The sequence below is a fragment of the Scyliorhinus torazame genome, chromosome 11 (genome assembly GCF_047496885.1).
Source record: "Scyliorhinus torazame isolate Kashiwa2021f chromosome 11, sScyTor2.1, whole genome shotgun sequence".
Lineage (NCBI taxonomy): Eukaryota > Metazoa > Chordata > Chondrichthyes > Carcharhiniformes > Scyliorhinidae > Scyliorhinus > Scyliorhinus torazame.
In genome coordinates, this window is record NC_092717.1 from 42,378,552 (window position 1) to 42,393,311 (window position 14,760).

Genomic DNA, 14,760 nt, shown 5'->3' on the forward strand with positions numbered 1-14,760 from the left:
TTTTCAACATATGCATACATTGCTGGGAAGAGGATAAGATAGAGAAGGGTGGCCCAACCTTTTTATTCTCGTAAATGCTACAATTTAATCTCTCAGCAACAGGGCTGATACCAAAAAGTCAGCAGCACTTTGGAAGTCGCTGTTTTAAAGTTGTTCCTTAATTGCGATCCCAATAAAGCACACCACCCAATGTTCAAGATGATTAAGTGTAATTATGATGTAATAATTAAATAATTAAGCCATTCCTTGCAAAATACTGCTCAGTCTGCAGTGTGGTCTCAAACCTTCTCTGGCCGAATATCTCTCCCTGCCCAGGGCATCCCTTTTTTTAACACTTTCTGTTCATAGCAAAGCTTATGGAGACTAACAACTAAATCATTGCCTTGCTATTATTTGAACAACCCAATTACAAAAAATGTAATTCAATCATCTGTCAGCCCAAGGCAGGTCAGACCCTCAAGATCTCTGGCTTCCCACACTTTGACTCCTATCAGCTTGTAAACATGCCAATGCACGTGCCTGGTCAAAGCAAGGAAAACATGGTGACTTTGCCACCGGGTTATTTTGTCTTGGCTCCAACTCACATCTCTGTGTCTGAGATCCTGAAAAGATGCTTATCTCATTGTCCCCACATGGCAAGCTGTCTGCTTTCACATTCTGTTAGAAGTTTACATTTTGACCATTTGGTTTCTTCAAAACCTTTCAGGTCATTAGGATATTTGCCCTCTAGGCTTCCGGCCGTTCTTGCCAACGGCATCTTCCAGTCCCACTAAAGTGGATCCGTCAGCGCGCAGGTTTTCTGACGGTCGGGAGTGCATAGAATGGGAAACCCCGTCGACTGCAGCGGGATCAGCAGGTCCCACTGCCGGTCAATCAGGGGTCACCTCAGCTGCCGCGAAACATGCTGTGGAGGTGTGGAAAATCCCACCCTTGGTCAATGAAAGCCCAAACCATAGTTCCCCAGACATCATGTCATCACGCAGCTGCTTTTAGCCAGGACATATCACAAGCAGGATTAGAAAATAAAATCCAGAATAAGGTACAGTACAAGATGCCATTAAAGAAATGTGTAGCATATAGTATTTAAGTTAGTTTTTGGACATTGGCAGGAAAACCTGATAGAGGGACTTGCCAGGATTCTTACATTCTGTACCCAGTAAAGGACTTTGTGCAGCTGTGGATTCTGAAACTTTGAAACCAAACTACAGCCAATATTGAAGAATATTCCATTACGTTGGGTACCTCTAGATTCTGGCACTGAAATTAAATAGGTACGCAAATCATTTCTGTTTTTTGCTTATTTCTGTTCTCAGCCTTTGGCTCGAGTAGTTCCAATCCTCTCCTCAACATGTGCGATAATGGACACAGATGGATCTAACTTGTGTTCATCAGCAAAAATGCGATATTTGTTTGCAACCTTCTCAAAATAAGTAATATTTATTTTATAAGGGCACGTTCGCAGAGTCTCTAATCGATTCTTCTAAGAACTGAGTTAGCTTGCGGGTAGTAGTCCTGGCTGGGCATTTTATTTTCTTAAATGGTGCCTTCCCCCACCACAAATAATACTTAGTTTTTCCATGCATATGAATAAGTCCAGATTGAAAAGGGTCTTATCTGCATATGTTCTGCAGGATGCATTGTACCCACTGGAAAGACTATCGGCATGACAGAGAATTGACCAATTCCTGGTCTTCTGACTTGTCCATGCCCCCCACCCCAAATTTGAGCTCAAAAGGAATGTTCCTAATTTGCCTGTGATAACCGCTTGTGTGCAATTCCCATTCGAGACTGCAGTGGGCATTAGGAGGAGGGCAGCAAAGAGGGGTAGACTGAGCCCTTTTTATGAACATAATTGAGAACTCTTTTACATGACAACTCAACGTCATTGGATGTGGCTATAATCATACAGTTCAAGAACCTTTTAATAGTTTGATTTACAATTTTAATTTCTGCTTTATCCTGCATTGAGTTGTGGAAATTGTTTTTTAGGGTCAAAGAAGAACAAAAACCTCAACAGCCACAGTAAGTAATAATTTCCGAATGTAGTGAGCTTTAAATTGCAGTGTTTTGCCCCTGTGCTTTCTGCACCTTCTGGGTATTAGCTATTCTTGATACCTTAATGGCTGCAGCTGTAGTGCATCATTTTGCTTTCTGATTGGCTGTAAGAGAGCTGGCTGCAGCTTCTTACATCATCCACATCCAGACTGGTTGTAGCTTTTTTTTGCTCCCTGCATTTGGATTGGTTAAGCATAAGCTAATGTATTATTGCCCTACATCCTTACTTGCTGGATCTGATTGCAACTCTCATTCCCATTTGGCTGTAGCTGTTCTTTCTTGCCTGTGTTAATTCGGTGCAAAGAAACTGAGGCCAAAGTTAAGTGTTTTGTTTCATTGTTCAGTCACATTATTTGCTTATTTAAACAGGTGGTTTCCCTTTAGTGGGATCACTGAACTGGTAAATAACGTTCTTCAGCCACAACAAAAACAACAAAATGAGAAGGAACCCCAGGCGTAAGTAAGCTGCTGTATATAGTTTGACTTTGGTGCTTTTAACCTTTTATGTCATAATGGGCGGTGTGTGATTCTAGAAAGTCATGACTGGTCCCATAGAATATAGATACTGTACCTTGATTGTATAGTTCAATTACTGTATACATAAATATGCTCCATATGAACTTCTACTTTTGAATATCTTTCTACCCATTTTTAAACATTTTATAAATAATTGCATGTAACTTTCATAAGTCAAAAGTAGGAAAATAGTTGATTAGCAACTCTGCCTCTTCTCATAGACCATACAGTGCCATTAGGGTGTACAACATGATAGTCATACTTTTATTATAATTGTGGTTAAACTTTGTCCAGTGAAGGTTTCTTCTCTCCTGGTGTGCATTATTGGTGTAGGATTCCATAGGTTGCCCTTTTTCTGCACAGATGAATCCTGACAATTTTAACCATTAGTTCCCGAACTTGCGTTAATTACATCATCACCATCAACCTTTTACTTGGAACACGATCATACAAATCGTATACAAACTTGGAACACGATCATACAAATCGTATACAAACTATCAGTTCTACTTCTTCATCATGAATTTGTACCTCTAACATATAATTTTGTGCAAACAACTTGGGCATTGCAAACTACTCTTGACAACCACCAATGTTAGGAACTTAATTATCTTAACATCCTTATATCTAGATGTAGACAGTGAGTCTCTGTCAGGGCAAATAGCATTTGGTAGAATTGATGCAAACTCAATAGTTATTTGATACCCAATTATATACAATACACACAAGTTGCATAAGGATTGAAACATTTTAATTTTTGTCTCAAAATTTCAACTATATTATTCTTGCACAATGTGCCATATGCTGGTGATGGCTATAAAACTCAAAGTCTGAATCTACTTGGTAGAATATTATGGTGGAAAATATTTCCTCCACTAGGATGGGGATATTATTTTTCTCTTTTTAAAAAAAAAAGTAATTCACATAACACAGAGACAAATGTCCATCTGTATAGCCACAGTATTATTTTCTGTGCTAGCAGTATTTTCAGTCTGCTAATGATGACCGGTGCCTGTTTCTGAGGGTGACTATTGTTGCAAAGGTAGGTGTTCTTTTAAAATATTTTTTGGCATTACATTTTTAAATCTTTTTTTTGGACAACCTATTGGCAGAGTATATGTTTAATCGCTGGTGCATGTGTGTTATGGTGTGGCAAAATGTGTCGCATAAGTATCTAATTAATGGTGATCTAGTGGACATGAATGAATGAATAAATCTGTTTTCTGCCGATTTAGTGGGCATTGTAGATGCAGTGTATTGGGCATATCGTTGATCCCTTGTTTCTTTCATGAGAACATGGATTAAAACTTATAATATGTATATCCTCTCATTAAAAGGGGTCGGCATGATACTTTGAGATGCCTCTGATAGAAGTGATAAGGTTCTATATAAATGCAAAATCTTTTCCCTCCATTGCCCCCTGAATACATTGACCCTTTGCTGGGATATGGTTTCACTGCCTCAGTAAACGACAAAACATTTCCAAGTGCACATTTAACATGTGTAAATTTTGTAATGCTTTCTTTATTCTTTCCTGGGATGTGAGCAATCCTAATTGCCCTTGACTTGAATGGCTACAAGGCCATTTCTGAGGGCAGTTAAGATTCAAACACATTGCTGTTGGTCTGGAGTCACATGTAGGCCAGACCAGATAAAGATGGCAGATTTCCTTCCCCAAAAGAATCCGTGAACCAGATGTTTTTTTACAACAATCGATGATAGTTGTAATAGTCACCGTTACTAAGGGCATGATTTTACAGAAATATTTCCAAGTGTAACTTTGGGCGGGATTGGCGGGAGTGTTTCCCACTGGCTTTTCTGGTGAGATCCACACTGGTATTCCCACTTAGGGCACGTTGCGCCAGCCGCATCTCGCCGGAATCGGTGTGGGATGCGGTGTGGGAGAGCCGTCTCCTGGGACTCCCGCCGCCCGTTACGCCTTGTGAGATCTAATCAGGCCACTTAACTGTGCTGACAACGGATCAATCTGTCACACGGCATCTATCGGCCTCACCGACGAGACCCCCCTCCCCCCAGGTGATCACAGGTCCCTGGGTGGGGGGGGTCCCCCCCCGCAGGTGATCACAGGTCCCTGGTTGGGAGGGGGGGGTCCCCCCAGGTGATCACAGGTCCCTGGGTGGGGGGGTCCCCCCAGGTGATCACAGGTCCCTGGGTGGTCCGCCTACAGGCAGTGTGGCACCCTGGCAGTTCTGGTGCTGCACAGGCAGCTTGGCACTGCCAGCCTGGCACCGACAGTGCCATCTGAGCATCCTGGCAGTGCCAACTGGGTGTCAGCCTGGCACTGCCAGAGTGCCCAAATGGCACTGTCAGGCCGATGGTGCCAATCTGGCATTGGGCCTGTGATGGTGATCGTCCCCGGGGTTTCCGTGCCGGTACATGGTAGGGTGTGGGGTGTCAAGGACCCCAACAGGTTTGTTGAGGGCATCTGGGGATTGTGTTGGAATGGGGCGTCGAGAGATCGGGGCACCATTTTAAAAATGGCGTCCCAATCTCTTCCTGTACTGAGGAGCGGAGCAGTGATGCGATGTGTGACCTCAGGGGGCGTGGAGTGCCATTAGGTAGTGGCCCCGTTAATCCCGCCCAGAACTGACTCTGTTTTATTTTGGTTAGATCGAGCCCATTGTTATTTTTTTGAGCCACGGACAGTTTCACCCTTGTCTAGCCCACACTTGGGAATTTTTTCAGCAGTGGTGGGCTGAACCAGCTAGTGAGATCGGCTCCTTTGCGATCTGGCTGCCATTTTGAAAGGGTGCCCTGATCTCGAGTGAACTTGAGGGTCCCCCCCCCCCCCCCCCACCCACGGGCAAGGTCACCCCCCGTGCGGGCGTCGGTGTGCTGCCAGCACAATGGAGAATCCCGTCAGCAGAGAATCTGTTCTGACAATTTAGTCAAGTGTTGATTATGTTTTTAGAAATAAATCAAAACAAAGAGTGAATGAGTGATCAAACAGTGAGAGATAAAATGGTAGGTAAATGTTCACAGTGGCCTCATCAGAATGTTAAAATTGAACTTGGTAACCATCAAACAATTTGTGACGAATATCAGCCAAAAGGCTGACACCATGTTGTGCTGCCATGTGTCAATAATTCAGCTACTTCTTCAAACAGATGAAAATGGTGGACTGGTCGATCAAGCTTGTCCTATTCAGTTCTGGGGCAACTGATCCCCAATGGCCTGCACTAACCCATTTCAAAATATGAGAGGCTAGACCATGTCCATTGCATAGAATATTTAAAGTGGAAGTTTAGGGAGAAGCAGGAGACGTGTTACACAACGATAGTGTAGATTGAGTACAGGCATTCAAGAGGAGCTGGTCCAAGTCCCTGGCTGTGGCTGATGTCACAAAAAGTAGGTGGAGCGATGGTTGATGTGCAAGGATGATTATCTGGCTGCAGATATTCAAGAAACGCCACTGCATATGATTGTCTGGACCAGGCTTGATGGCTTTACCAACTGGCATACTTGTATGTTTATAATCCAAAATAGGAGTAAATGTGAGTTGCTTATTTAAGTGAATTATAGACATGTGTCATCAAGTCACTTCATACATCAGACTTCTGAGTCTATCCTTTCCTAGACTTAAAGTCTATTCTGATATTTCTGAGTTTTTAAACTTGGTCGAGGCCTAGTGGTCCTCTGAACCATTTCTGTGCCACTATATCATCCAGATGTGAGGGGGTCAAAATTGTGCACTGTATACTGGGTATGACCTAAACAAGGTCTTATGTTTTGATTGCATTAGACTACATTAACAAACATCCTAATGCTCTATTTGATGTAACCCTGTGGAACTGGCCAATTGGACTTGGTACCAATCACTTGGTTCGATATGCTCCAATAATGGGGCGATTCCTTGATCGGGGGGGGGGGGGGGGGGCTGGTCGTTAACCTTTCTTTGTGTCAGCTCCTGCTGGCGCCGAAAGGTCTGGGTCGGCTTTCAATTGCTAATTTGTAGCAATTGTCCCCGGGGATGGCTGATTAAAATGCAGATGGCTGGGGTGTTGTGATGTTGATGGCTGCAGGTATCGGTCTGGACTGACTTCCCCAGAGGCGAATACACTGTTTTACCTGCAGCTGTCCGTTTGAGTCCCATTGGCTGATTTTCCCATCAGCCTCTTTCGTTCGCCATTTTAAATCGGGGTTTGACCATTCTAATCGGCAATCAGCCATTTTACGTGGCTACAATGGCTCATTCTCAAATTGCATCCAAATATGATTGTCTTTTATTCTCATCAAGAGGTGCCACTATTTCATGACATTATGTATATTTGAAGCGTTTAATTTTAAGATTTGTGATACTCTGTGTTGTCCTTCATGGTAGAAAGCAGTATTCTATTCCAAGCTTAATGCCCTTGTGAAGGGAATAGGGACTTCCTCATTGATTGAAGCAGATTGAGTTACTCCAGTGCTTGTTGCTAATGTGTTAGTGATGTCTGGCAGCCACCATGTTGACCCAAGATAACTTCATTCCCATGTACTGACACAAAGTTCAAAGAGATATCGGAGCCGTTATAATTAGGTTCAATTATAGTTTGTTGCAGTGAATATTTAAAAATGGATAAAGTGGCAGCAACAAAGAAACATTTCTTACTTTACTTTAGTGGGACAAGCTATTATGTACACTATTTCCATTTTGATTTCGAGTATTGGGATTGATTGAGACGTAAACAATTGCACAGCATAGATGCATTTTCAATATGTGCACTGATTGAATCAGATCAGATTGTATTGAACGTTTTCACCCTAAGCTGAAATATTTGTAACAAGATCTGCCATCAACTTTGCAAGACTGATCAGACATCTCGGGCGAAATTCTCCCCCAACGGTGCGATGTCCGCCGACTGGCGCCAAAAACGCCGCCAATCAGACGGGCATCGCGTCTTCCCAAAGGCGTGGAATGCTCCGCATCTCTGACGCCGGAGGGATTTCCGCCCTGCCAGCTGGCGGAAATGGCGTTTGTTGCCCCGCCAGCTGGCGCGGAAATGCGGCGCATGCGCGGGAGCGTCAGCGGCCGCTGACAGTTTCCCGGCGCATGCGCGGGAGCGTCAGCGGCCGCTGACAGTTTCCCGGCGCATGCGCGGTGGGGAGAGTCTCTTCCGCCTCCGCCATGGTGGAGGCCGTAGCGGAGGCGGAAGGGAAAGAGTGCCCCCACGGCACAGGCCCTCCCGCGGATCGGTGGGCCCCGATCGCGGGCCAGGCCACCGTGGGGGCACCCCCCCCGGGGTCAGATCGCCCCGCGCCCCCCCCCCCCCCCCCCAGGACCCCGGAGCCCGCCCACGCCGCCTGGTCCCGCCGGTAAATACCAGGTTTGATTTACGCCAGCGGGACAGGCAATTTCTGGGTGGGACTTAGGCCCATCCGGGCCGGAGAATTGAACGGGGGGTCCCGCCAACCGGCGCGGCCCGATTCCCGCCCCATCTCCGGTACCGGAGACTTCGGCGGGGGCGGGATTCACGGCGGCCAACGGCCATTCTCCGACCCGGCGGGGGGTCGGAGAATGACGCCCCTCCTTTTTCACTCCATTCCCACAAATAACTTTGATCTGAGAAAAAAGTTGAAATCATTGTTACCAACAGCAGTATGAACATAATTCCTCAAACGTACAGCGATGCTGACCATGTGAGGGGGGGGGGGGGGGAAACAAAGGGCGCGATTCTCTCAAAAGGAATCAAGATCCCCTAGCGTGCGCGTTTAGCGGTGTGTTTCCCAGCGTTCGGAATCCAGAGAAACACATGGGCTGTTCAACGCATTGTATAAAGGGCTTGAACAGGGAGCGCATGGCCAAGGCTGCACATTTTCTACAGTGGGAAGCTCCGCTTGCCGGAACTCCCCAGTGTAGCGAGAGATCGGGATGTCATTTTTAAATAGCGTCCCGATCTCGGAGGTCCCTGAGCCCGAAGCACTATGGGAGGGACCCTGGCCCCCTCCCACACCCCACCCATGTGGCAGCAGCACTGCCAGGGCACCACCCTGCTTAAAGTACATGTATCTGCTTTCCTCTCATCCCTTGGGCGACCCCCATGAGTGCGGTTCCGTCTAGACCCTATTTGTGGGGACCAGTGCTGAACAACATCGCCGGAGGTCTCCTGAGGTGAAGGGGATGAATCCCAAAATCTCAGGTACCTTGGGAATCTGCACATTAGAGTGAGGCTAGCTGTCTCACTCTAATATGCAGATTTGCCAAAATGTGATCCCGCCAACAATCGGCGGGATTTGTATTGTAACGTCTCGCAAGACGTTGCGAGCCGGATAGATCCTGCGAGCGGGGTCTCCTGGCTTTTATCGGACATGCTGCACTGTGGCAAACTGTTTTTCCGGAGCAGCATGGCCATTGGATAGTACCCATAGTCTCCCAAATGGAGAATTCTGCCCAACACCTGTGCTTCTCCATTTGCTTGCTGATTGCAAAGAAACCAATCTGACAGGTGTTGTTGACTTCAAAACACAAAGGGATGGTTCATTGTTGAGCTAGAAACTCACCCACATAAAGGTATAAAGACATTTTAAAAAGGTCAACACACACACAGAAACATGCAGAATAACACGTTATACAGTCGAAGGTTACTTTTTAGCCAAATTAAAATTTAATTAGAAACGGCAAAACAGGAGAGTTCTCTGTTTGTGTCCTTCACTCGCATTCGCGGCATAGTTTTCCCACAGTGGTCTTGAAATTTCAGTGGTGTTGAAGGAGATGTAAACTGCAATTTCTGGAACGTAATCTTTTCAAAAGGTTGTTGAAATTCCACCTGCTGCTGGATTCTCCGTCGGAGGGATCCTCTGTTTCGCCGGCAGCGCACCCATGCCTGCTGGTTTCCCAACGGCATGAGGTGGCCACAATGGGAAAGCCCATTATCTGGCTGCGGGAACGGAGAATCCTGCTGCCTGCGGGGGCACACCGCTCTGGAAAACGGGACTGGCGTAATTGAGAATTCCGCCCCGCATGTTTCTTTCAGTAGAAATTCACTATATCTGTGACGAATTTCAAACCGAAAGAAACAGAAAAAGCATTAATGCTCCTTTGTCAGATTTCTTCCAGACTCCTGCTTAGCAGCTTGGATGGTGAATTAAAAGACGTTTCAAAACAGTTATTCTAACCACATGACCTCTCTCCACATAATGACTTCAGAAGGTAATTGATGAGCCCATGTCTGGACAGGTCCCAGCTATTGTTTTATGGCCTAGGTAATGTCCTAGCCATTAATTCCTGAATGATCCATCCTCTGTCTTGATTGGATAGGTAATATCCTAGTAGATTTAAGGGGCGGCATGGTGGCCTAGTGGTTAGCACCGTTGCATACGGCGCTGAGGACCCAGGTTTGAACCTGGCTCTGGGTAACTGCCTGTGTGGAGTTTGCACATTCTCCCCATGTCTGCGTGGGTTTCACCCCCACAACCCAAAAATATGCAGGTTAGGTGGATTGGCTTTGCAAAATTGCCCCTTAATTGGAAAAAATGAATTGGGTACTCTAAATTTATTTTTTAAAAAAAAATACATGACAAGACAACCTCATTTGGGATTTCACACCTGCCGATGTCAAGAACTACTTCAAAAGATTTACTGAAACTGAACTGGACCTCACTATTTGCATTTCTATAAAACCGTGAGGCATCAGGCTATCCACTGTCTTGTCAAGTCTTAATTGGAAACATTCAGTTAATGGTGAACTTGTAACACGATGACCTCGTGGCAGACATCGTAAGTTAATATCTTTGCTTGCTTTTTAAATGTTCTCTTAAAGCAGTTCAATATATATTTAATCAGCCGATGAAATTAAAGATTAACATCCCATCATTGTGACAAAAGACCTTCTGCAGGCAGTTTGCTTGACTGTTGCTTCTTCTGTTGGACCTCCACCATTGATTTCCTGTGACTGCTTTATGTACACCCTATGGGATCCACTTAAGCGACTTACCACAGTTAATTCAACAACAACTCCCTTCACCATGAGCTCTACCACCGAGAAAGCAATGTTGTGAGGACATCATAACCTTTAAGCTCCTCTACAACTCCCACACCATTCTGATATGGACATGCATCAGGATTACTCCATTATCACAGGATCAATATCCTGGAACACCTAACTGGTGGGAACATCACTGTTGCAGGAATTTCAGTAGTTCAAGGTGAAGGCCAACACCTCCATGGAGAAACAGGCGATGGGCAATAAATATGGCCTTTGCTAAAGTTGTTTATGCACACTGGCGTGACCCGGAGCCGGGATCAAACCTGGGTCCTCAGCGCCGTGGGCAGCAGTGCTAACCACTGTGCCATGCCGCTCTTTAAATCTACCAGGATAGTTTTTTAAAAATATAGATTTTATTAAGGCATAGTTTTAACAATTTTCAAGAGGGAAAACAACAAAGTAAATAACACCCACCCACCCAACAATCCAACCCAGCTTACAAACATAATTCCCCAAACCCCTTTCCCTACTATTTCCCACCTCAACTAACCCCCCTCCCTCCCTTTTTCCTTTTACCCCCACCCCACTCTGCTGGCAGCTTAATTTTCCCGAAGAAGTTGAAAACAGCTGCCACCTCCGGGCAAACTTAATCTTCTCAAGCCTGAGAAACCCGGCCATGTTACTGACCCATGCCCCAGATTTCGGGGGTTCTGAGTACCTCCCACGCCAGTAAGATCCATCTCCGGTTCTACCAGGGAGGCAAAGGCCAAAACATCCGCTTCTCTTGCCCCCTAGACTCCCGGGTATTCCGACACTCCAAAAACCGCCACCTCTGGACTCGGACTCGGAACTACCCGTACCTTCAGAACCTTTGACATGACATCGGCAAATCAGTGCCAAAATCCCCTAAGCCTTGCACATGCCAAAAACATATGGATCTGATTTACGGGCCCACATGCACACTACCCACACCTATCCACCACCCCTTCAAATAACCTGCTCATTTGGGCCACAATCATATGCGCCCTGTGGACAACCTTGAATTATATCCGGCTGAGCCTTGCACACGACGGGGACGAGTTGACTCTACTCAGGGCATCCTCCCATTTTTGCTTCACCTCCCATATCGTGCTCTCTCCCACTCCATGGGCTCTTTATAAATTTCCGAGATCTTCCTCTCCCCCACTCCTGTTTTCGACACTACCTTGTCCTGTATCCCGTGGGGCGGCAGGTGCGGAAAGGTCGAAACCTGCCTCCGCCAAAGTCCCTTGCCTGCAAGTAACGGAACCCATTCCCACCGGGCAGCTCAAACTCCTCCTCCAATTCCTCCCAACGTGGAAAGCCCCCATCGAAAGCCAAACCTCTCAAACCGAACCCACTTTCACCTCCAAAACCCCCTATGCAGCACCCCCCCCCCTCCCCCCCGGTGCAAATCGGTGTCTGCTGCAAATTGGTGCCCATACCGACACCCACTCCACTCCCATATGCTTCCGCCACTGTCCCCTCAGGGCAGCCACTACCACCGGGCCTGTGGAGTACCGAGCCGGCGAGAACGGCAGAGGTGCCGTTAACAATGCCTTTTAAACTTGTGCGCTTACATGAGGCCGCCTCCACCCGCTCCCACACTGACCCCTCCCCCATTACCCACTTCCTGACCATTGCTATGTTCGCCGCCCAGTTGTAGCATCTTCTTAACCCACGGGGTTTTACCCACCCACACAAACCTAGAAATCATCGCATTCACCCTCTTAATATTACCTATTCAGTCATGACAGAGGATGGATCGTTCAGGAATTAATGGCTAGGACATTACAAAATTTAAGTATCAGGTTGTAGGCAAATCTAAAAACTTGGTGGGGTATCAATTTCTGTTGCACAAGTACAGAAAGAATGGCCAGTTGTGGCCACGATGGATCCCCAGTCAGAATGGAGGTACTATAGTGGGTCTTGCTGCATAATTTTCTGACTTTCTCTGATGGTTTGGATTGTGAAGTAGAAGTGTTCATCCCTTTCCACGTCCTGGAAAGAGGTTGACCAGCTTCAGTCACTTCAGAATCCAATTTGCCATAATTATAGCATCCATTAAAGAATGATCTAGTAAAGTGATATGAAGCCACCATATGTATGATGACACAAAAAAGTAGAGGATGGGAAAGAAGCAGAGAGACAATAATAGGACAATCTGGTCATTGAGCAAGGCCGCCAATTGTAGCATAACATTCTATTATAATGGGTTTAGCGCTCCACTCTTTATAAAGTAACACACCGTCTGTCTTCCTGTGAGCAATGCCCCAATTGGTTTGCTAAAATAACAAGTTCTGCATCATGCGGTGTCCATAACAGAACATTTTAAGGGAGGGATTGTAAATTGCTGGTGATTTTATGAAGCAATCATCCATTTTACAATTGTCAAATCCTTATTCGACTTTAATGAAACCAACTCTTGGCAATCCTTGTAAAAGCTAATCTTTACTGAGTTTGAATCTATCCCCGACTTAATAAAGCTTTTACGATATGTTTGAAAATGAAAGTCTGTGTCCCTGCAATTTTTGAGAAATCGGTCTGTTATTAGTTTGGAGGGGTGTAATTATCACTTACTTTGCCTGTTGTGTTCACTAAACTAAGTGACCGGCAAATTGTGACATGGCTCATAATGGAAATCTCAATCATCATTAATTCCAACATTGCATTGTTCTTTTGTGACAATACAGCCCCTTATTGCTGCACGGAAACAAGACACCAAAAACCAGTTGAGGGATGCTAGCACTCACCATGCAAATGCAAGCAATTTGTCCTGGAGAGGGCACTATGGTCGCAAGTGAAATTTTTCAATCTGAAAAACTCTGGGATACAAAAAGCGAGCTATGTTGGGCCTGCATTTAGATTCAATCACATCACGAACCTATGACTCATGTTGTTCCTTCCATTGCTTGATAAGGTAATAAACGCAATGTTTTCTGGTTGGTTGGAAAGAAACCACGGCTATCTTGCACCAAGATTGCATGATGTCTCTGGCAACTGCTAGTCTTATTAGGATGGGTAATTATATCTGACTTTGAGGGACTCCCAGCTGAAGCTGAACCTAAAACTTTTCAGCAATTTTCAAAATACGCTCCTAAATCATTTTTACATGTTTCAAGGCAATGGTCATTGTACTTTTGGAGTATTATGCTCCGTCAGTTCAAAATATTTCAAACTACGTGCCTTATATTGATATTGCATGCGTTGTGTACACTTTACACTTGCTGTACTTTCAGTTAATCCTTAACCCTTCTGGCACACTTATGGCACAGCTCCAATCGAAGAACAGTAGAATGGCTACAAATTAGAAGGGAATCTGATCTAGCTTCACTCAGGAGTTCCCTGTATGGCCCATAAAATGCAGAGCAGGCAAGCTTGGAAGTTGTGACACCCTGGCCTTTTGGAGGCCCAGAAGATCCATAATGGCCATGAAAGGAGATTCGGTGAAAAGAAACATAGCAACTTCAGGAATGGTAAGATGGTGTTTTAGACCTGAGTAATTACTTCTGATTTTGGGGGCTATTTCTTGTATTTATTAACAGAGAATGGAGAAATTAAAAATGTTTTTTTTTCTTTCGGAGCTACCACATATTCGTTTGAAAAAGAAAATTCCAATAGAGGGGCAATTTGTCATGGCCAATCCACCAACCCTGCACATCTTTGGGCTGTGGGGGGTAAGGCACTGGGAGAATGCGCAAACTCCACACGGGCAGTGACCCAGAGCTGGGATGGAACTTGGTGCCGTGAGGCAGCAGTGCTAACCACTGTGCCGCCCTAGCACCACGTGTTCCTGGACCAGTGAACATTGATGTTACGACAGGGAGATGTTAGGAAATGGAATTGAAGATGTTGCAATTTAGGGGTTAACAGACTGAGGGTAATCTGCTAGCGCTGAGTCAGAGATGTACGCCCACATCTGGCCTGAGTTACATTGTCCCATTCAGACTTAAACTCGTGAATGGGAATAAACCGGGTACCCCTGTTTAGCTGGGGTGATTCACTCAAGGTGCATTGTCCTCCGGGGCACTGATCTGCCAGTCATTAATCCGTTACAGAGTTTGATGGCCTCTTTTGACCGTAAGTTGGAGGTAAATTGCACATTCATGGCATGGCCCTATTTTGTTTGTGTAAACGGGAGTGGGCAATCAAAAGCCCGGATAGCAAGGATGAGTTCAAGTCTGGATACCCCATTGTTTGAGGGGCTGTGCGGGGTTCAGAGAGAGAAAAGAATCTTGTTCAAACA

At 45.5% G+C, this 14,760-nt stretch overlaps 1 protein-coding gene across 28 annotated transcripts in view; it reads left to right on the forward strand.

Annotated features, from left to right (window-relative positions):
- Nucleotides 1-14,760, forward strand: part of rims2a (regulating synaptic membrane exocytosis 2a) — a 1,580,193-nt gene that overhangs the window by 261,059 nt on the left and 1,304,374 nt on the right. The window contains exons 2-3 of one of the 28 annotated variants that reach the window (XM_072467208.1): nucleotides 1,990-2,022; nucleotides 2,425-2,511. The exons of 26 other annotated variants lie outside the window; for them this stretch is intronic. In XM_072467208.1, coding sequence (XP_072323309.1) covers nucleotides 1,990-2,022; nucleotides 2,425-2,511 — 120 coding nt within the window. Of the gene's footprint in view, nucleotides 1-1,989; nucleotides 2,023-2,424; nucleotides 2,512-14,760 lie in introns of those variants that run through there. One more of the 28 variants, XM_072467202.1, reaches the window with a different exon arrangement.